Raw genomic sequence first — 23,362 nt, forward strand, 5'->3', positions numbered from 1 at the left:
TATCTATCTATCTATCTATCTATCTATCTTTTATTATGAAGCATTACATTACAGACACACATTTTCTTTGCTAAACAGTAGATTTTATTTTAGCCATAGGTGAACTTTCCGTGCGGATTATTTATAACATCTGTTTTCTTCCATTCTCGTGCCAAGCCCAGTATTAGGAAGGTCCATGGAGATGTATCTGTGCTGTGCGAGTTTCCGGGCGCCATCTGCTGTCCAGCGGAGAAATCACTGAAGATATTTTTTTCTCACTAGATAATTGAAGCTGATTATGAAGGGACATCATTCAGCTGTTTTCGTGATGATGGAGCTGCAGGGCACAAGTGCAACAAAAATGAACAAACTATCACCAAAATATGCACATTATTTATCAGGCTTGGTAGAAGTACCGTACTATTTGATGGTAACCTTCCTTCCCAAAATTATGAAATAAGGCTCCGGATGAGGGGTAGATGAGGGTAGGCACCCTCCTAGGGCGCCACTTGAATTGGGGGGGGGGGGTGCAATTCTGCCCAGGGCCTCATACAAAGTGATTTAAAAGTTTTAAGTTACCCAATATAATATTAATACAAACTACAGACCAACTGCAAAAAAGAAGCGACTAAGCAGCTGCATCAGTTGTAAAAATTTTATAAACGCGTATGACCAGTAAATAAACAGCGAATAATTTGAGACTGTCATGAACGCTGGCACAATAGGGGCTTATTTACTTAGTGTTGCGTATTACACTTTCGGCGAACTGTTCACGGTTTTCGGGATTTGCACAGCTTTGACAGGTATTTAAAAGGGGGTTGCGCTGGGAATGTGTCACATGCGATCGGATTGTGGGGCAGCTGCGCAGCTTTCATGCGGCAGAAATCAGGGGGGCGGCCGTCGGACAATCCGACTGATTAGGACTAAGTGCGGGATTTAACTTTCAGATTGTGTCGCAAGATCAAGCACTTACATGCACCAGGAGGAAGATGGTGAACTCCGGCGGACCTGAGCGGGGAAGCGACACGTGCAGGATATCAGGTGCACGATCTTAGTGAATCGCGGCACAGTGCATTATACACGGACAATGCATTTTCGGTGAACTCCACGGACGGGTAAGTAAATGTGCCCCGTAGTGTGTCCTTATGGAACCCATCCCAAGCGGTTGGAAGAATGGTTAGGTTGGGTGGTTGGGGCCACGATATGAGTAGACAGGGGACCATAGTATGCAAGGACAGGGGGGGACAGGGGGCCACACACAGTGCAAGAGGAGGGGGACACACTGGGGCAGATTTACTTACCTGGGCCGTTCGCGATCCAGCGGCACCTTCTCTGCGTTGGATTCGGGTCCGGCCGGGATTCATCAAGGTAGTTCCTCCGCCGTCCACCAGGTGGCGCAGCTGCGCTGAAAAGCATCCGAGTGCCCTGAAATTCACCGAGCCGGACCAAGTGAAGGTAAGCGTGTCCCAAGCGACACTTTTATTGTTTTAAATGCGTCCGAATCCGTCGGGTTTTTTGCTCGGCCACGCCCCCCGATTTCCGTTGCGTGCATGCTGGCGCCGATGCGCCACAATCCGATCGCGTGCGCCAAAATCCCGGGGCAATACAGGGATATTCGGCGCAAATCGGAAATATTCGGGTAACATGTCGGGAAAACGCGAATCGGGACCTTAGTAAATTACCTCCACTGTGAGAGAGGACAGGGGGCCACAATATGAAGGGTACGGAGGACAGGAGGCCACAGTAAAAGTGGGGAAACAAAAGCAAAGGGAGGATAAAATGAAAGCGGTGGTAATACATGTTGCTGACTTGCATTATGGGGTCTTATATCGGGTCCATAGAGGAGTTATGATATATTTGGGGGTGCGGCAGGAGCGAGGCAATGGGTGTGGTTTTGGAAAAAAAGGGAGGTACTTTCTGTCTTTCTTTTTATGGCCTAAAAGTTGGGAGGTACACCATCATCACCACACACTCCTCCATAGATGTCTGGGTCAAGGTCCTATCACATACCACAGCGCATGTAAAAGTGCCTTTTGTGAGTCTATTTTTTGCACCTCATTTTTTCTTTAAAGTTTTGTCTCTTTGTCAAATGCAGATTGTTTGCTTTTTAGACTTATTAGGCGCAAACTTTTGCGGAACTCATACTATTGCTTTTCCAGCGCATGGTCAAGACTGGTCAAGCATTCTTGCCCAATTATTTGTGCCCTTTGAGGCGCAAAGCAATCTTAAATAAGGTGCAAACATCTTAAAGCAGGAGAAATGCAAAGACAAATTAAATACGGCGCTTGGTCCGAATCAGTCGGACCGTCCGACCACATGCCCCCTAATTTGTGTAGCATGGAGGACAGTGCCGCTGCGCCACAAAAGGGTCGCTTGCGCCACAATCCCAGCGCAGACAACTCTTAAATACAAGCCTTTTTAGCTACGAAAAACGTGAACAGTCCAAATAAAGTGCGTCGCAAAGCAGTGCAAAAACCTTAGTAAATGTGCCCCTTTATGTTAAAGCTGCACCAAAAAAAAAGTTGGTGCTCGCAGAGCACTGCAGGGGGCATCAGATTCATGCAGAACGTGCGCCAGTGCTGATGAATCTGGCGCCCCCTACACACTCCACAGACAAACTACGCATAGTACTGACTGCACAAGTTCTGATAAATGTGCCCCAATGTGTGCCTACACCAGCTATAGCTATGACGCTCATGTCCCCCTCCCTCATGGCCCTGGCTTTGTACAATATCCCCCCTAATGTTACGTGTGCTAATAATCTGCAATTAGAAACTCTACCTGCCCCGTATCATTCATGTCTGATCTCTGTGCAGTGTTAGGTCCATTCTGAGGCCTGGCAATATTCCACAATACAATCACCTGCCATTAGAGATGATTTAGCGGCGGGAGATGAATGTTATTCTGGGATCAAAGGAGGAAATGAAATAGTGCGGAGATATGATAACTATGGATGTAACAATAGGACTGCTCCTATCCAGCCAAAATATGAAAAGGGAACATTCTCAATAGAAACGTGACTGCACATTCAACACAGGGGGCAGATTTACTTACCCGGTCCATTCGCGATCCAGCGGCGCGTTCTCTGCAGTGGATTCGGGTCCGGCCAGGATTCCCTAAGGTAGTTCCTCCGCCGTCCACCAGGTGGCGCTGCAGCGCTGAAAAGCATCGGAACGCACTGGAATACACCGAGCCGGGCTGAGTGAAGGTAAGTGCAAGCTCCGCAACAGATTATTTTTTTTTTAAATGCGTCGGTTTTTCCAAATCCTTCGGATTTTCGTTCGCCCACACCCCCCGATTTCCGTTACGTGCACGTGCGCCACAATCCGATCGCGTGCGCCAAAATCCCGGGGCAATTCAGGGGAAATCGGCGCAAATCGGAAATATTCGGGTAACATGTCGGGAAAACGTGAATCGGGCCCTTAGTAAAGGGGTTTTCTCAATGAATGAAAATAGGGAGTAAATGTCTGATCGCTGGAGCTCAGACTGCTCGGACCCTCAGAGACTATGATAACAGAGGTCCACAAGGGCTCCTGAGTTCCCCATATTGGTTCTCAAACAGAGCTCCATTCACTTTTATAGGGCTGGGGCCCTATAGATTCCTGAAGTCCCATAGACGTAAATGGAGCCATTGTCAAGCAACACCTAGGCCCCAATTTTTGTGATCAGTATTAAAAATGAAATATAAAGTCTTCCATTGTTTTGTGTCTGCAGATTCTACATGTTTTCATGGTAACAGACTACAAAAAAACCCCAGTGTAGTCTAGCCTTATCACCATACTTTACCCTACCCATCCCCTACTAACTTACTAGTGACAGAGGGAGGAGATTGCTAAAACATCGGGATTAGACAAACCCTGTATAGTTTGCGATCCGTGACCTCTTGAGTCTTACTTACAACTTGCCCAGAGTGTGAGGTAGGGACTCCAGGGACAGGCACGTAAAGTTGACCAAAGCCAAAGGGGCCACAGATAATTGGGGGTCACAGTATCCAGACTCCCACCTTTTAAAAGTTCTGACATGTTGAACGTTTGAAGAAACTCTCGGAACCCTAGATAGTTGTCTCTAGCTCCTGTTCCTTCTCAGTTCTACAAATTCTATGCACGAGACCTTCAACCCCAACCAGTCCTCCATGAGTTATGATAACAGTCTACCTAAAGGGGGCCTAATGTGACAAGAGCTCTGACCGCTTTTTTAGGAATAGAGTCGTTCCCCATTCAGAAAACATGCACACTAAACTATGCTGGCCGGGTATCTGGGTCATGAAGGTTTCATCCCCATATCAGGTTGCTTCAAACTGAACATTAACCTTTAAGTGAACCTGTCAGCAGGAATGTCATTTTTATCTGATGACAGGTTCCAATAGCCTATGCTTTGCTGATTTTTTTTTTCAGTTCTTTATAAACATTTATTTCACATTACCTGGATCCCTGCCAGTAGTGTGTGGTGAGACCTGGGGGAGGGGGCAGCTACAGCCTGTATGTGTCTGTGTCAGTCACGTCTCCTCCACTTGCAGCTTCCTCCTCCCTTCCTGACATGTGCATTGAGGACGGAGGGGGGTGGTGTGTAGAGAAAGTAGAGGAGACACAGGCACACACAGGCTACAGCTGCCTCACCACTGGCAGGGAGCCAGGTAATGTGAAATAAAGTATTATAATGTACTGAAATGATTCAGAACATAAAATTGGTCACTAGCTAAAATATGACATTCCTGGTGACATGTTCTCTTTAATGTTTGGTATATAGTCATTATGGGACACAGCCTCTACTTACAGAATGAGTATGTAGCGGAGAAGCCGGGAGCCTGGACAGAGGAGTCACTGTGAAAATGAACCATAAGAGTATGGGAAGAAGACTTGAAATCCATCTTGGGAAGGTGACCACATTTCTTGACTTGTCTCCGACCATCACGAAGGAGGAAATAGTCATAGGTGCAGCCCGGTGATGGTTCCAACGTAAATGGAGCAACATGGAGTGTAATCTATAATGACAACACAGGGTTAAATATAGTGTATTGATGAAACATTCTTAGGAGAGATCATCAATGTCAGATTAGTGGATGTCCAACACCCAGCTGTCCCAAAATCAGATACTGATGTTGGTTACATAGAAGTCTATGCAGAGGGGAGGGGGAAGTGAGTCACAGCAGCTAGGTTTCTGCCCGCAATGATCTCATATACTCACAGTTGAATATTATTTTCTACAATTGTTTGGTACACTTTAAGACAGGAAATATCTACCTTGTTACCAGCAGGTGCAGATAGGACCCACACACAGTTCATTAAGTTGGGGTATTTCGAGGGAAAATCGGGAGTCGAAAAGTTCCCGGTTTTGCTGATTAAGTTTCCTCCACACTTTACTGTAATTTAAGAAAAGCAAAATGTTACTGTTTACCATGAATAAGAACAGAGTCACATAGACCCAGTAATTTATTGATGGTATCCATAAAGTAGAACGCTAAAAACTGATCCGACCCTAGTTCCTGTTACACTATAGCAGAGTTTTGTGCTCTCCATAACTTTCCCATAAGAATGGATCTGTATTGGATCATATGGACTGGTGGTAGCTCTGATGGAACCACTATGGAAGGCTTCAACTAAATGAGGCTGTAGAAATAGGTAATAAAGGGGCTCCCTTTAGTGTGTAAAAGTTTCGACACATTAATAAGAAAAGAAGAAGGACAGATAGAAGAACAATAAAGATATGTAATCCCAACAGGAAGTTGTAATGTGCGGAAAACCTTTCAGGAAGCGCTCCTGTTCTCTACAGTGCCTCCGCAGGAGGAATAAGGTATCACATAGTCCCTACAGAAAACAACAGGGCTGTGTATGTAATAGGTCCTCCAGAGATATAGGCTTTCTTTATAGTTGCTTGAGGACCCTAAATATTTTTAGGTCCATATAAAATATCTCGTTTACTATTAATTTTTATTTACATGCAACAAACAGAAGAAAATTTGTACTCACTTGCCGTGTATACCGCCTTAAAGCTGCCTTCGATCCCCGAGCTGGTAAATTCTATTCTGACAAATTTCCCAGAGGAAATCTTGGCTGGTGGAGTAATGTTTCCACAGGTTTTGTTGATGAGAATGGGGGACTCTCTGCTGAGTCCATTGTATACAGTGATGGAGGCCTGGGCACAGCCAGGGGAGGACTGAACACTGAAAGACTCAAACTGCAGCAGAACCTGGAAGGAAGCAAATTCTCGACTAGGCCGGAGCAGACGTAAGACATTTATCTTGTAATATTTCATGGCATACCTTGTCCTCTGGGACCCGGATCATCCACATGCAATCGGTAACGTTTGGGTTCTTCTTGGACTCCCATGAAAATGTTCCATGAGCATCTGGCAGGAGGTAACTACAGATATCTAAAATAAGACAAGAGACAGCTAGGTTCTGATCTTCTCCATAATATAGTCATGGAACTTCTAAACGTTCCCTATAGGATTGCGCCCAATGGGGGTCATTTACTAAGGGCCCGATTCACGTTTTCCCGACATGTTACCCGAATATTTCCGATTTGCGCCGATTTCCCCTGAATTGCCCCGGGATTTTGGCGCACGCGATCGGATTATGGCGCATCGGCGCTGGCGTGCAAGCAACGGAAATCGTGGGGTGTGGCCGAACGAAAACCAGACGGATTCAGAAAAACAGCCGCATTTAAAACAAAAAATCTGTCACGGAGCTTGCACTTACCTTCACTCAGCCCGAGCCGGTGAACTCCAGCGTGTTCCGATGCTTTTCAGTGCAGCAGCGCCACCTGGTGGACGGCGGAGGAACTACCTTAATAAATCCCGAATCCAGCGCAAAGAACGCGCCGCTGGATTGCGAATGGACCGGGTAAGTAAATCTGCCCCTATGTCTCCTTATCTCTACATGTTTTGCTTTTTTAAGGAGTGGTTTATTGGCCAAAAAGAAGACCCAGGACTCCCATGAGACATCTTGTTTGACACATGCTTCCTAGTCTTGAATGAATAGACATTGACAGGTCGGCCACAGATCAAAGAGATCTATTTTTGTAATCTCTCTTACTCCGCGCGCAATAATAAGTCACATCGAAAAAGCTTCCTGTAAAAATCAATAACCCTCAACGCTACATTTACTCTTCCTGTGGTCACTGTGTCAATACAAGTTACTGAATACGCTGGATTCTGGAGGACACATTTATACATCTTCATCGGCTCGTCCTCCACAACTTAACTGCATTCATAGAGCTTGTTAATCTTCGCCACATCCAAGGAACTTAGGCCAACGCGTTGCCCGATCATCGTATGGGGGTTGCCAGTCGGTTCAAGGGTAGGTTTTCCAGCATTGTTAGCAAAGGCGAACCTATGGGAGATATAGACAAGTGACATTGAAGACTATCTAGCCATAAACGCATCAGAATAGCCCTAAAGCATGAACGTCTGTAGGAGTGGCCCATGTAACATAGATAGTTGGTATGAACTATCAAGTTCAACCAAGGGTGGAGGGCTAGGTTGCAAATCTGACCTCACTTCTATAGAGTCATCCGAGAAGTCCCATGGAAGTGAATGAAGCGCGGATTAGAGCTCACTACATATGAGGAACATCAGAAGACCTATAGGTCCTCATTCTCATGATCACTAATATTAGCTGTCATGTTTTATACTCTTACAGTCAGCGTCATTTGACCCAGCTTACTTGCCGTAGTGTAGAACAGACAGGTAGTCGTAAGGCACGCCGAGGTTCTGGGTGCTCATCTTGTAGAAGTTGCGTTCTTTGTCTACAAGGATAGAGGACAGCAATGGATACTACATGATGATTGAAGATGGTTTGGTTTATTGAGGTTTTTATTGAGGTTTATTGAGGCTCATAGTTCTGAAGTCTTGAAGTCAACTCAGATACTCAACCAAAACCAATAGGGGACCAAGAAGCAAACATCTACTGACCACCTTAAAGGAAGAACAAAGCTTTTGTTTCCTCAAATGAATGTTGCACCTGTTCCCCTGACCCCCAACAACCCCCGAGTGATAATACCCACACTTGTAGCTTGTGTAGCCGCCTCCCTATAATGTCCCCTTTTTGTTGACCCACCAATTTATAGTCACCCTTTTTTTGAAAAGCCAACTTTTTGACAGACCTATCACTCCTTTTTTGTGAAATTAAAGAAAAACAGATACTTACCTCTCTTGGTACACCCACAATATTTTTGCCTTCAACTCTGCTACTGCTGTGTGTGGCTCTGAACCTGGTAGGTACAATGACGTGGCAAATTGCTCTTCCCGCCATCTTTAAATGCCCAGAGCTGTGGGAAAGGTCGAATGGTGGAGCTAGAACTGCTCCCTGCTACTCCATTGAGTTCAACTCCAAGTTTTACCTCCCACCACCTCAACCCCAACCTCTAAAATCAATGGGGCACATTTACTTACCCAGTCCAGTCGCGATCCAGGGGCGGGTTCTCCGACGCTGATTGGGGTCTGGCCGAGATTCACTAAGGTAGTGTCCACCAGGTGTCGCTGCTGCGCTGAAGTCCGACGGAGTTCACTGGAGTTCAATATCCTATCCTGGGTGCAGCTAAGCGCGTGTCAAGCGACACATTTTTTTTTTAAAGTTCTGTGGTTCTTCCGAATCCGTCGGGTTTTCCGACAGCCACTCCCCCAATTTCCGTTGCATGCATGTCGGCGCCGATGCGCCAAATCAGTAATATTCAGGAAACCCAATGAAAAATAGCGATTCGGGCCTTTAGTAAATGACCCCAGATGTGTGTCCCACCAGACCTGGAAAAATTGGGAGTTACCTGGCCATACACATCAGATAAGCATCAACTGAACCTAACATCTCCCTGGTAGCAGATGAGGTGTGAGAGAATGAGGGGGTTGAATATGCCCGATTCTTTTGTTTTCAGGGGTCGTACCTTGATTGATGTTTCCCCAGTTGATGCGGATGTACTTGTCTCTGTCGCTGCGGCACTGCTCATGCTGGAAGCCCAGAGAGTGAAGCAGTTCATGTTGTATGATTCCCCAGTGCAGACATCCTGGTGTCATGAGGGACAGGTCTTGTGGACCCCCTACACGCCCAACGTAGGACCAGCACCTTCACCAAAGCATATTAGAGAGACATTATCATAGGGAATAGGGATCAGATAGAGATGAATAGGGATCAGATAGGTGATCAATGTCTAGAAACCCCCTTCAAGATTAAGGGAACTGTATTTTAGGCAATCTCCTAACATGTACATTGACTATGACCAAGTGGATTTCTGGTGCCCCCTCTAGTCCTATGTATGGGGGGCACGTGCCCCGCCACCCCCATTATTACAGAACATCACCATTATAAGATCCAGGTAGAGAGTTGAGTTAAGGATAACATGATGTGAATAACAAGCCACACAGTGATCTCATCTCTTTGATTAAGCGGCAGAGCGGCCATTGATCGCGTCCAATTTACTGTTATGAAAGTGGAATGGTGTTTAATAAAGCGTGCGGCATGAAAGGGCGAGGGCTGACCCCAATCACGGAGAGAAGGAGGCTTTGTTATATTGACCAACTCATCAATGTCCACATCGGTAACGAGCTACATGGCCGCCGTCTTGTTTAAACCTGCCGGTATTTACATGTCATCGCTTTGTAACGTTGATTTGCTTATATTAGCGCACAATTATAGATAAAACGCCCCATTTTAGCTCATTTGTATCCAAAATTGCCCAAAATGGGATGAAAATGCAGCTTCGAATGCATATATTTTATCAGAATACTTATTGTAACCTCTGTGATTATGTGTAATATATAAATCATAGGGCAGTTGTGAATGCATCAGGTAATTTCTGCTGCCCTCCCTGAGGAAAATAAGGATAAGGAAATAGGATTCGAGCAGGATTTCTGAGTAAAAGTAGAGTAAATCTTGACAGGACTCCAAGAAGAGATGGTGAGTCCTGATTACTCCGCCCACAAACAGTGATTGACAGTGAGAGCCCTGATTACTCCACCCACACACAGTGATTGACAGAGAGAGTCCTGATTACTCCACCCACACACAGTGATTGACAGTGAGAGTCCTGATTACTCCACCCACACACCGTAATTGACAGTGAGAGTCCTGATTACCCCACCCACACACAGTGATTGACAGTGAGAGTCATGATTACTCCACCCACACACAGCGATTGACAGTGAGAGTCCTGATTTCTCCGCCTACACACAGTGATTGACAGTGAGAGTCATGATTAACCGCCCCCACACACGGTGATTGACAGTGAGAGTCCTGATTACTCCGCCCACACACAGTGATTGACAGGGAGAGTCCTGATTTCTCCACCCACACACAGTGATTGACACAGAGCCAATTAAACGCTCATTCGAGGTTATAATGAATGACTTTAGTGTTTATCTTCTTGTGCTAATTGCTCCATTAACCCCCGCATTGTCTTGCCACTCACAATGTGACTACACACAGGATGACTCTCTTCAATAGGTGACACACAGTTGTCACCACCCTCCCACCTGTGTGATAATAACTCATTCAGTCTATGGTGAGATGCACAGAGAGACAATGGGCCACATTTATCACTTGTTTTTTCTGTTGTTTTTGCGCCTTTTCGTTTAGGCGCACCGTTTTTGCGCCATTTTTGCGATTAAACGTCAAATTAGCCGCGCAGCAAAAATAACCACCTTTCCCTCATCTATCGTTCAATTCCAGATGTTTTGCTGCGCCTAATGATATTCATCACGTGCGACTTTTGCATTTAGGCGCAAAAACGGGCGCAAAAACACTCCAGCCCGAAGGTGGCGTTATCTGAGAAGAAAGCACTGAGCCCCTTTGCAGAACAGCTCATTTCTAGCAGCAGAGCACAGCCAGACACTGGTACATATAATAGATACATTAGATACACTGCAGACACTGGAACATATAATAGATACATGAGATACATTACAGACAGGAGCTGCAGACTCTATTTACAGTCCATCACCTTCTATTTACAAAATATTCTGCAAAACGCTGAGCTCACAGCAAGAGAGAAGAGAAGTTTGCACAAGTTTGCAGAAGCTTGCAGAATTTAGCAGATACTGCAAAAACAAGTGTCCCCCATGTAATTCTGCACAGTATCACCAGTGTGTCTGAGGGGGATACTGTGCAGAATTACAGGGGTGCAGCAGGAGACCAGCACTGGGGGATCCCCTCCAGTAGAAGCCCCTGCTGAGGAGGTCACTGGGTGCTGGGTGTCACACACCTGGGTGCTGCTGTGAGTGTTATCTCCATTCTGGGCTGTGGGAGAAGCAGAGAGGAGCTTGTAGCAGGATCACATGTAACTGCCCGAATCTAACATTGCGCCTAAACTATGTTAAAGTAAAGTGATTAATAAGAGGCAGAAAATATACTTATCACAGATGGTTGTAGCTTGTGATAATTCTGGCAAAACAGTGCGCCCGAATTTAGGCGCAACTACTACACTAAGGCGCACAGAAGTGATAAATGTGGCCCAATGTATTTCATCCCAGGAATTTTCCTATATTCAGTGTCTTTTTTCTACAAATACAATGATTTTCCATCAAAATATATCCCATTGCTGCACATTCTTAAAGGTGTTGTCCAGGATTTACTGAGGATCTATCCTTGGGCCATCAATAGTTGAATGGCGATTACAACACTTGGCCCCCAGCTGTTTCCTATAGCGGGTCCTGCAGTGTTCCTGTAATTAAAGAGTTGTGGGTGTCAACCCCCGACTGGTCAATTATTAATAGCCTATCCTGAAAATCCTTTAGTCAGTGGAGCGTTAACACCAAATTTTACCCCATCGAACTAGCAGCCCCTCAGGTAGGGTATGAAATGTGCTTTCTAGAATTCCCTCTTTTATGTGAAATCTTACCTTTTTACCTATAAAAAAAATCTCCTCCAAAGTCATGAGACAATGAGCAGAGAAGAGTCATTTTTTACCTTAGATAAGTCAAGTTTAGAGGCCACAAAGGGATGATCACTTCCCCTTGCCCCTGCCTTCTATTCTGTAGCACCTGCCATAGATACATGGTGCATACTAAAGATATGAATCTCATCTTGCAGATGACATCAGGCTTGTGGTTCCGTGATCTACAGAACAGGAGATACGGGTAGTTGGAATACCGTTTTAATACAAACCTAGGGGGACTCTTTGTACCGCCATGAAGCATTAAGCACACATGGGACCTAATGCAGTATTACATTGGAGACGGTAAAGAAATGTAGCGCTCACCCATCATAGGGCCGGATCCTCAGATAACTGGACTCTCCATGACGTGGACTGAACCGTACACATGTAAGTACCGCCACCTCCTCCATGGCAGCCTGGATGAGCGTCTTCTCCTCTAGGGCTGCGCACCACATATTCCTTTAAGTTACTGAGAACAATGTTATACACGTCCTAGACAGAAGAGGTAGGTACTTACTGTAGTTGCCAGACAAGGTGTAAGGCACATGGACCAAACCATTTATTGCTTTGGACCAGAGACAGGATTTCCCTCTACAGATCACAGCGTTCCTGTTTCGTTTAACAGCAATGTCTCCTTGTAACATAAAGCGGGAGCTACCTGGATGGAGAGGTAAGAGATGCAGAGGAAATTCCCAAAATTTTGTTAAGCCCCAATTTTAACCATTACATCTGCCAAGGCACCAAAACTAGAGGTCACAGGGTTAGAGCGGGGAGCTGGCAGCTTTCTTCTTATGTGACCGTATCTGCGCCCTAGGGATGCTGATACAGTATGGACTCACAATGTTGCTGTACAGGGGCTTAACTAGAAGCTGATGGGCCCCAATGCAAAGTCTGTGCCGGGCCCCCGACTATAATGTATGGTTTATAGTAATAGTCTTCTCATATGGTAAAGTGACACTATAAGGGTCCCCTAAACCTCTTGGGCCCGGGTGCGACCGCATCCTCTGCACCCCCTAGAGTTACGCCCTTGTTGCTGTAGGTTACATACCTTGGTTTGAAGATAAGATATCGGTGAAAATATCATCGCTGAGATGTGTTCCATCTATTCAAAGGAAACACGGCGGAAGGTTAGAAACGTTATTCTGACACTCCCCAAAATTTACTAACAAGATACAGACTGACCTGTACGACTGGATCCCAAGTGTGAATTCTGCGATGAAACGTAACAAAAAACAAACTTAGAACACAAAGGACGATTTTTCCATCAAAAATACAGTACCCATAGTAATATTACAGGTTTATATGTCGTTGGGTGCACATAAAGCATCATTCAAATAATACTGCCACCTAGTGGCCACATAATGCTGCCATACTGTGACCACTTCATACTATTGTGCAATTTCAACATAACATTGTCAGATATTGCTGAGGTTATTACACCAGTCTATACTGAATAATTACTCTATATGAGTCTAAATAATACCGCCATCATATGTTTGAAGGTACCAAAACGTGTCTCATTTAATGTTGTCTGAGGTCCGTATTGTTGGAACCTACATCCGTGAAAATGCCGATTCATGCAGTGTACTATGTAATATGTATATATACATATTATGCTGTATAATTTGAGGCATAATATGGATATAATGGTGCACATCCTCCATTCTTTTGTGTGTCAGTCAGATGCAGGGGCCCCCTGACACTGTGGGCCTCATAGCAGCTGCTATGGCTACTACTACTGTAGTTATGCCCCTGGAAATAGGATATGTTCTATTGGTAGAACAATCTTTAGGGCTACCTATAGGGCACAGGCTCATGGGTATCAGATGTATAGGAAGACATGGGATGTGTAGGTAGATCCCTATACACATAACCTGGGTCTATAAGAACTATGTCCTCCTGCTAACATGGGACCAGACACTAAGTTTAATGTATACATTTTATATGTAATGTCCTATGAGTACATATAATACTAATAATAAAGCCATAAATTGAACAAAACTACAATCAGCTGTAAATATGTCAAATAAAATGCACATTTATATAATAGAATTACAGAAAGAATCCATAAAACACCTTAGAAGACAGAGCCGAGGAGCTTCCCACCTAAATATTATTACTTACGGTATTAAGTCCCCACATTTAGGCCCAAAATGTATTAAAAAAATGAGGCACAAGAGCTTACAATCTACTGATGCCTCTCATAATAGAACAGTACGACGACTAAATAGTTGAGTTTGTACATAGAAAATCTGAAGAAAGGTCGATGTAAATGTATATAATAGATATAGATATAATACGTACCGGCTGGGGGTTACCCGCACACAAGCCTAGGATGACTAGGAGGAGGGCGGGCGACATGGTGCTGGATGGGTGAAATGTGATGAGGACGGTTCCCGGTGGTTATATATCAGGATTAGGGAGGGGGACGTGAGGGATGATGACATGGGGAGCGCTGATATGGAACGTGATGAGAGGCGGAAGGTGGAAGGATTCTGAAAATGTTTTCTCATTTGACCTAAAGCCAAGAAGAAGATGGTGATAAACAAATAAAATGGTGGCGGAATCAGAAAACATTGGCACGCATAAGGATTGAAGTGACATCTCCAGCTGGGCCTAACAGTATATGGGGGCAGATGAGGGCCAGGAGATGGGTGGCTGGCTCGGATGTAGTAGCCTGCATCAGTCATTGCCAGGACCTGGTTATTACCCTCAAATGTATATTTTATAATCCCCTGGTGTAATGCAGGCTGTCTGATTGGCTGGTTCCTTAGAACATTGCAGGGACTGGCTCCCAAATTCTATAAATATATAAGCACTGTCATGGGTTCTGGGTCTGCAATGCCGGAACACTATGTAAAAATAATTTCCCCACTAGGGGATCAATAAAGTTGTATCTTAAATTTGGAGGTCATGGCAGCACAGTCCTAGTGAAGGCTTCTTCTAGACCCAGAAGTGTGAAGCAAGAAGAGGTATGCACATGGTAACAAGGTTACCCCAGGGCCACTCCTGGTGTATGTAATGCTTCCTGGCTGATAGTAGAGGGGAGGTCCATGATGTTAGCAGCTCTAGCCAGGAACTTACGTGTGAAATTAAGGTTGTGATAAACTTATAGTTCCTTTAGAAGCAGAAACAGGCTGTGCAACTTTCCACGCTGGTGGCATGCAATGGCTGGATCAAATGCAAGATAAACTTCCCCTTGTTTAAGGGGTCTGTAGAGCTGAGTAAATCTTCCCCGAGCTGTATCAGCTCTGCTGCAACAAATCAGTTGTGTTGTGTTCAAACAGAAATCTCAAGATGGAAACCCAGTAGCCATGGTAGTGCTTATATATTTATAGAATTTCGAGCCAATCCCGGGAATGTTCTAAGGAACCAGCCAATCAGACAGCCTGCATTGCACCAGGGGATTATAAAATATACATTTGAGAGTAACAAAAGAGGGTAACTATTTGGTGTAAGAATACAATACATGTAGAAGAACACTCTAGCCTGGGATTACCATGGGAGAGGTGAGCATGTGATGTAATTAAAGGGGATGACGTGCACAAACCCTGCAGGTTGAATGTAATAATTCTACGCCTGATCCAGGTCCTGGTGGCAATGACCTGTGATAAGAACTTATGCAGGCTATTTTTAATGCACAGGCCCAATGTGGGTAAGATTATGACACACTCCATGCCCCTTCCCACTCACTTCACCTGGAGGGGCAAGTACTTGAATAGGGTCCTGATATATAAAGAAGGCATGGTGACACATTTTATCATCACTTTTCCTGGCTACTTCACTCCAAATTACCTTCTCCAGCACCGACATAACCAAAAGGGGTGCAGGAGTCACCTGCGTACCTGAGAAATGGGGGGCACATTATAACATATGACCCTAATTCATATAAGAAGACCCCAGTATTATATACAGCATAGTATTGGTGGGCCCCATGGTTAGTACCCCGGAGTTCTGTCTCTAGGATCCAGACTAATGTTGTTTCCAAATTTATGTCTGAGATTTTCTGTGTTTTTTCCAAATAGTGAAGAAATTGAGGAAGAAAATGAGGAGGAAGCGATGGAGGAAGGGGAGGAACCATTGATGTAAGTGATCGGGGGTCTCATAAATCTTTCCTCCCACCATTCCTCCTTATTTTCTGTGATGAGTTTCTTCTATGATGGGTCTTACAGGATATCCTGGTAGTGGTATCCACATAGGTCGGTGCTAATATTCGTCATTATTGGGGGTACTTGTAACCATGTTCCCGTCATGATCCCAGAACAGCCAGGATCTTCTTAAAGGGATAGCATGGGGCTGCTCAGAACCTTAGGGATAGACTGGGTACTGCCTATAAAATGGCGGTAGCTAATTGGGTTCTGTCTTAGGGGCCAGTTTCTGAATAGGTCAGAATAGGGCCACTTTCCCACTATATCCATCTGACTCCGCCTACTGGACTCCTTTGGGTACAGGCCCTGATGCTCACCACTAGGCTTGGTAAGATACAATCATTTATTATTATTTAACTATGTAGATGTTTTTTCCTATGGCGGTCTGGTTTTAATTACTTTATTGTGTAGTTTCATTTTTTTTGGCACTATTTTTGTGATTTTAGACATACTTGTTAATGTTAGTAATGTTTTATTGTAAACACCTCACCTTGGATTTTGCCTGGTCATGTGATGTCACACAGGTGCACGGCTTGTTATATCCCTGGCCATGTGATGTCACACAGGTGCAAAGCTCGTTATCCCCCTGGTGATGTGATGTCACACAGGTGCACGGCTCGTTACATTCCTGGTCATGTGATGTCACACAGGTGCGCGTCTCGTTATATCCCTGGTCATGTGATGTCACACAGGTGCACGGCTCGTTATATCTCTGGTCATGTGATGTAATACAAGTGAAAGGCTCGTTAAATCCTTGGTCATGTGATGTCACACAGGTGTTCGGCTCTTTATATCCCTGATAATGTAATGTCACACAGGTGCACGTCTCGTTACATTCCTGGTCATGTGATGTCACACAGGTACATGGTTAGTTATATCCTTGGTCATGTGATGTAACACAGGTGCACGGCTCATTATAACCCTGGTGATGTGATGTAACACAGGTGCACGGCTCGTTATATCCCCGGTCATGTGATGTCACACAGGTGCACGGCTCGTTATATCCCTGGTCATGTGATGTCACAAAGGTACACGGCTCATTATATCCTTGCCATGTGATGTCATACAGGTGCGCGTCTCGTTATATTCCCGGTCATGTGATGTCACACAGGTGCACGGCTCGTTATATCTCTGCTCATGTGATGTCACACGGGTGCACGGCTCGTTATATCCCTGGTCATGTGATGTCACACAGGTGCATGGCTCGTTATATCCCTGGCCATGTGATGTCACACAGGTACACGGCTCATTATATCCCTGGTCATGTGATGTCACACAGGTGCACGGCTCGTTATATCCGTGGCCATGTGATGTCATACAGGTGCGCGTCTCGTTATATTCCCGGTCATGTGATGTCACACAGGTGCACGGCTCGTTATATCTCTGCTCATGTGATGTCACACGGGTGCACGGCTCGTTATATCCCCTGTCATGTGATGTCATACAGATGCACAGCTCATTATATCCCTGGTCATGTGATGTCATACAGATGCGTGTCTCCTAATATTCCTGGTCATGTGATGTCACACGGGTGCAGTATTGGAAAACTTGTAGCAAAAAACGTAGTGTATTGCAGCTTTGTCTCATTAAAAAGTAAAGCATTGTGTAATATTGACCACTGTATTGAGTCATATCCCCCCCCCCCCCCCCCCAAATTGTAAATACCACATTTAAACCTAATCTTATTTTTAACAACCTGTTTAGCTACGCCCGTCCTCCGGTGGTGACGCACTGGATATTCTCCGAATATTGAATGGAATTTTAACAAATCTCCTCCGCATGCTCCGGATGTTCCTGGCTCTACATCTGCAGGAACTTGGACAGTAGGGGGCGCTCTATGCCCATGTACTGTGGTTGGTTATCATCATCATCTGCTCCGCATCTCTGTAGCTGTAAGTTACTACTAATTCATTATCTTCCTCCCCTATGGCACCTGATGGGGAATTCTCTGGGGGTGCTACCTGTAAGTTACTCTGTTGCGACGGGTTTCAGGAACTCAAAGCCCCTTATCCTCTTCGATCTGTTCCAACTGTGCTGCAATCAGTGGAGCGGTGCCAATTAAAATATGGTAGAAGTTGGTAGGGGTTGAGGAGGACCCCTTTAACCTGCTGGATTGATGTATGATGGACTCCACAAGCTTCTTATGTTGTATGGCCCATTGGGTCCCGGAGCCCCCTACCTACCCAAATTTCCATCCTCAGAAGTTCAGTGCATCCTCTGCCCCACACATGGCGTTTTTAGTCCGTTTTAGACCGGTTTTGTCCTTGTTCATACGTTGCATTTTGGATGCGTTTTTGAATGGATCCGAAACGCAACTGGGAGGGGCTTCACCCAAACGCATATGTGTTTTCATGGAAAAGTATGCATTTTGGATTGAGTAACACATGTTTTGTTTGGGTCAACCCCCCTCCTGCTTGCATTTCGGATGCATTCAAAAAGGCATCCAAAACGATATGGGGCTCATTTACTAAGGGTCCGAATAGCGCCAGGTTTCCCGACGATTTCCGATTTACGTCGAATTGCCCCAGGATTTTGGTGCACGCAATCAGATTGTGGCGCATCGGCGCCGGCTTTCATGCGATGGAAATCGGGGGGCGTGGCCGTCGGAAAACCGGCGGATTCGGAAAAACCACGGTATTTGAAAAAAAATTTGTGTCGCTTGACACGCACTTAAATACACCGGGAAGAGGATGGTGAACTCTGGCGGACCTCGACCTTAGTGAATCCCGGCAGGGCACAAGTTCACATCTGATAATGCACCGCGGGATTGCGCATTGACCGGGTAAGTAAATGTGCCCCAATGTGTGAACCCACCCTAGGCTGCCTTTTAGGTTGTGTCCTCACTTAAGTTAATTACCCCTTTTAAAATTACTGACCCCTTATAATAATAATTCTTTATTTATATAGCGCACACAGATTACGTAGCGCTGCACAAAGCGTGATAAATTGGTCCCTGTCCCCATCTTAGTTTATGTTTACTGCCCCCTTTAGTCAAAAGGACCCCCTTTTATAGTGCCTCTTTTTAAGTACCTGTCCCCTTTTTGATCACATTGTTAGAAAGTGGTCCTTTTCTGGATGCGCCTTCTTCTCATGGACTCCTACCACTATGCGGCGCACAGGATGAAGGCGTTTCAATGCCTGGGCCAGAATCTGTCCTGCGTCTTCTTCGTGTAGTGGCCCAGTGTATGGGGCAAACTCTGTTCTATTGAATTGTGACAGCTACTGGCCCCCCTCACCTTCAGGGCCCTGTTGCAATCACCCCGCCTTTGTAACCTTGATTGTTACGGCCCCTGCGTCTCTGTAGCCTTCTAGGCTAAGGGCGGTTGCATACTACTGTGGTTTGTGGGAGAGGGGACTCCAAGCATCATAGGGTGCACTAACCATGAGGCAAGTTGAGCCTCTTGCCTAAGGGAGCAGCACCAGCAGCCTGGTTAAGGTGTAGCATGAGGAGTGCAGTCACCTGCTACAAAGCAGGACCTGACACTTAAATCTTATTTCTCTTCAGCATAGCTGTGAGACACTACATAGATAACCCACCCTACTAAAAAAAACCTACCTGATTTATTTCAATGGGTTGGGCAGAGGGGGTGCTGTATATAGCTTACCTCAGCCAACAAAAAGTTAAGGTTCCCCCCTAAGCTTATGGGGGATCACAATAAGAGGCGGAGCTACAGGAGGGTCACAATAAGAGGGGGAACTTCTGTGGCACAACAAGAGGCAAATCTGGGGGGGGGGGGGTTACAATAAGAGGGGGCGGGGGTCTGCTGGGACACAATAAGAGGCAGATCTGCTGGAGGGTCACAATAAGAGGGGGATCTGCTGGGACACAATAAGAGGCGGAGCTGCTGGGAGGTCACAATAAGAGGGGGATCTGCTGGGACACAATAAGAGGCGGAGCTGCTGGGAGGTCACAATAAGAGGGGGATCTGCTGGGACACAATAAGAGGCGGAGCTGCTGGGAGGTCACAATAAGAGGCGGAGCTGCTGGGAGGTCACAATAAGAGGGGGAGCTGCTGGGAGGTCACAATAAGAGGGGGATCTGCTGGGACACAATAAGAGGCGGAGCTGCTGGGAGGTCACAATAAGAGGCGGAGCTGCTGGGAGGTCACAATAAGAGGGGGAGCTGCTGGGGGGTCACAATAAGAGGGGGATCTGCTGGGACACTATATGAGGCAGAGCTGCTGGGGGCTCACAATAAGAGGGGGATCTGCTGGGACACAATAAGAGGCAGATCTGCTGGGGGGTCACAATAAGAGGGGGATCTGCTGAGACACAATAAGAGGGGGATCTGCTAGGACACTACAAGAGGCAGATCTGTTGGGGGGGGGTCACAATAAGAGGGGGATCTGCTGGGACACTATAAGAGGCAGAGTTGCTGGGGGGTCACAATAAGAGGGGGATCTGCTGAGACACAATAAGAGGCAGATCTGCTAGGACACTATAAGAGGCAGATCTGTTGGGGGGGGGGGTCACAATAAGAGGGGGATCTGCTAGGACACTATAAGAGGCAGATCTGTTGGGAGGGTCACAATAAGTGGGGAATCTGCTAGGAATTCTTCACATTTAACATGTCTTGACTCTTGGGATAACTCATCTGACCCTGTCAAGAAAAGGTCAATATTCTACAATTTTTTGACTCTTAAAACCCCCTTTGTGAACAAGGTCCAAAATTTTAGCGATAAGCAAAAGCGGTAAGAAAACAGAGGCTTAAAAAACGCTTGAGAACATGGCAGAAATGTCAGCATTCATACGGGGCTGAGTACAGCTGGACATTTGGCACAATGTAAAAGGTCATGTTGTCTGTTTAGAGCTTGTTCCGATGAAAAGGACGTCAGAGATATTTGTCTATTCCTTCAAATTCACGTCTCTAGCAAATATCACGGTGCTGATCCGAATACCCCGCACCCCCAGGCAGCGGACGCCGGGCTCCTATTGCTTCCTACCTGCCGCAGACAATTCCACTTGTAATTTTCTTGGATTTGCGGTGGATTACAAGAGTCGTGTCCTGTTCTGCAGTGAAAACTATTGCTAATCTCACTTTGTTTATCCACCACGCAACATAGGCAGCAGGGAACGCCATAAAGTGTCCGGAATATGGTACGGAAGTAAAATTAAAGGGGATTAACTCACCTTTAAAGATGGCTTGAAGGAGTTGTATTAGGTCAGACTACATTCTTTAAGAAACTGTACATTTAAGGGTATGGATTGGGTCTAGTAATGTAGCTTTGGCAAAACTGCAGTACCACGTATGACCTAGAAGCAAGAGTGGCGTTATTTCTAAGAGAAGGCAGCCCTCTTTTCTCTTTTCATACAACCCCTTTCAATTGCAAAGTTCTTACTTGGAGTTTTTTTTTCTAACGTAGACTACAAAACCCAATTACAGAGATGTCTCCATGATTTTAAAATTGATTACCGTAGGACATGGACAGATTACTTATTGGTGGGGGCCCCGGGGCTCGTGCCCCGGGAGCTACCCCTATAATCTGGCCCTATTATAGGATCAGTGGTCAATATCTGGTTAGTGGGAGTCCGACAGCATGTGAATGGGATTGGGGATGAGGCTTAGATGCAATTCCATAAAATAAGTAGAAGCCATTCAAGGCCAAACACTGCAAGTTCTGGTTGGTGGGGATGCCTAGTGCTGTACCTTCATCCATCTGATATTGATCACATATCCCAAGAATGGGTGATCAATAAATAAATCCCCTTCAATTGTTTGAAGTTTCCACTAGAGGGAACCTTATGCATACTGTTTCGAGTTAGTGGGGGTCCGATCACTTGGACCTCCACAATCATTAGTGGGTTCCGATTCCGCTTATAGGGGTATTCTCAACTATAGTGATTATGAAGTATCTACAGGATGTGTCACATACATGATAGATGCGGTTCGCACCTTCGGGTGGGGGGTGCAGAATTTGCTGCACATGCACGGCCACCTTACATCCAATTCTATGGGAGTGTCAATAATAGGTGAGAGTATAATTTTATTATCTTTGACACTCCCATACACCTGAATGAAAATTCTCTCTTCAGCCCGGTCATGGGAAGGGGGTCTGTGGGGCCTGTCCTTGCGATAGGTGTCGGTCCCAAATGAAGTATGGCTTGGGTTCCCTATTTTTCTTATAGTTAGGAGTCTTAGCAGTTACCCCTTCTTATTTCGAGTGCAACCCCTTTGAGACGTCCCAATGATCAATGATGCCTCCATGATCCCATCAGTGCAGCTCCCCCTTCACTGTTTGCATAAGCTTGTCCACTTATCATTATGAGCTTCAGCCCTGATTTTTACCTAAGGAAGGGTTAATAAAGTTATTAGATTTCTGTAAAACATTAGGGAATAGATCCGGGACTGACACATCGCTCCGGTGGATGACAAGTGATCCCTGACTTACGGCTTCTGTTCCTGACTGGACATTTTTATTTTATTATGTAGTGACAAGTTGTCACCATTAAAAAAATTGGAAAATCAATCTCCCGGATGAGATGGTTCTGTCCCCCGCAGCAAAAAATCAAATCTGTAAAATGTTCCGATCTCCTCCGTTCACCCCACTGGGGACCCTCAGCCCTGGAGCGACACCTAAAATTGCTGCAAAAATATTCCCATTGGCCGCGACGTGAAATGTACCAGAAGTTTGCGGAAGGTTATTATGATCCGTGACCCATATGCCTGCATTTCCCTAATAGCAGACGGGCACATCATACACCCACATGGTATAGGTTACCGCCCGCGCTGTGGTGGAGGGGAGGGGACGTTGTGATAATGGGGGAGATTTATCATGAAGTTTCTGAGGTAAAACTGTTCTAGTTGCCGATGGCAACCAATCAGAGCCCATCTTTCACTTTCCCACAGCTGTTTATAAAATGAAAGCTGAGCTCTGATTGGTTTCCATGGGCAACTAGAACAGTTTTACCTCAGAAACTTCATGATAAATCTCCCCCATTGTGTGGATTTAGACGTAGAATGCAGAGGCAAGATGGAGGAAGATAAAAGAGAAATACAAGAGCAGGGACAAGCAGCAAGGGGGATGTTATAGAGCACCTGACAATTCAGATGGCGTTAATATGTCTCTATTATATTGTCAATTTACAGTTGAATATCCTATCCTGACTGCGGATCCATCTTAAGGATTAAAATCCATCATGATGAACCAGGGACACTTACTCATAGATCCAGGCACAGTGACTGTGGTTGTTAGGGTAGGATTCAAGACATCCTCTTTTAGTGTGCGTTGGCTGCGTGTTTCTAATCAATAAGCATGCGTGCACATCGTAAGAAATTAATTCAGACACATTTGCTGATTTAAATCTCACTCATGCGATCATGGCCATGGCAAATCTGCACTGCTAGAACTTTATTTGGTTTCACAAAACTATATA

General features: G+C 45.5%; 1 protein-coding gene across 2 annotated transcripts; it reads right to left on the bottom strand.

Moving 5' to 3' along the window:
• Positions 1 to 99: 99 nt before the first annotated feature.
• LOC140071233 (low choriolytic enzyme-like) lies at positions 100 to 22,774 on the bottom strand. 2 transcript variants are annotated; one of them, XM_072118691.1, is made up of 15 exons: positions 22,694 to 22,774; positions 21,119 to 21,241; positions 14,145 to 14,358; positions 13,023 to 13,050; positions 12,889 to 12,942; positions 12,358 to 12,498; positions 12,165 to 12,282; positions 8,856 to 9,034; positions 7,643 to 7,724; positions 7,182 to 7,309; positions 6,239 to 6,348; positions 5,946 to 6,165; positions 5,220 to 5,338; positions 4,753 to 4,960; positions 100 to 316 (listed from the first exon to the last, which is right to left on the bottom strand). In XM_072118691.1, the coding sequence occupies exons 3-15, from the start codon at positions 14,199 to 14,201 to the stop codon at positions 276 to 278; spliced, it is 1,485 nt and encodes a 494-aa protein (XP_071974792.1). In that variant the 5' UTR covers positions 14,202 to 14,358; positions 21,119 to 21,241; positions 22,694 to 22,774; the 3' UTR covers positions 100 to 275. The 2 variants fall into 2 exon arrangements, with proteins under 2 accessions (XP_071974792.1, XP_071974793.1); XM_072118692.1 differs by lacking the exons at positions 21,119 to 21,241; positions 22,694 to 22,774 and adding an exon at positions 19,545 to 19,868.
• Between the last annotated feature and the right edge of the window lie 588 nt (positions 22,775 to 23,362).

The sequence above is a fragment of the Engystomops pustulosus genome, chromosome 7, assembly GCF_040894005.1.
Source record: "Engystomops pustulosus chromosome 7, aEngPut4.maternal, whole genome shotgun sequence".
Lineage (NCBI taxonomy): Eukaryota > Metazoa > Chordata > Amphibia > Anura > Leptodactylidae > Engystomops > Engystomops pustulosus.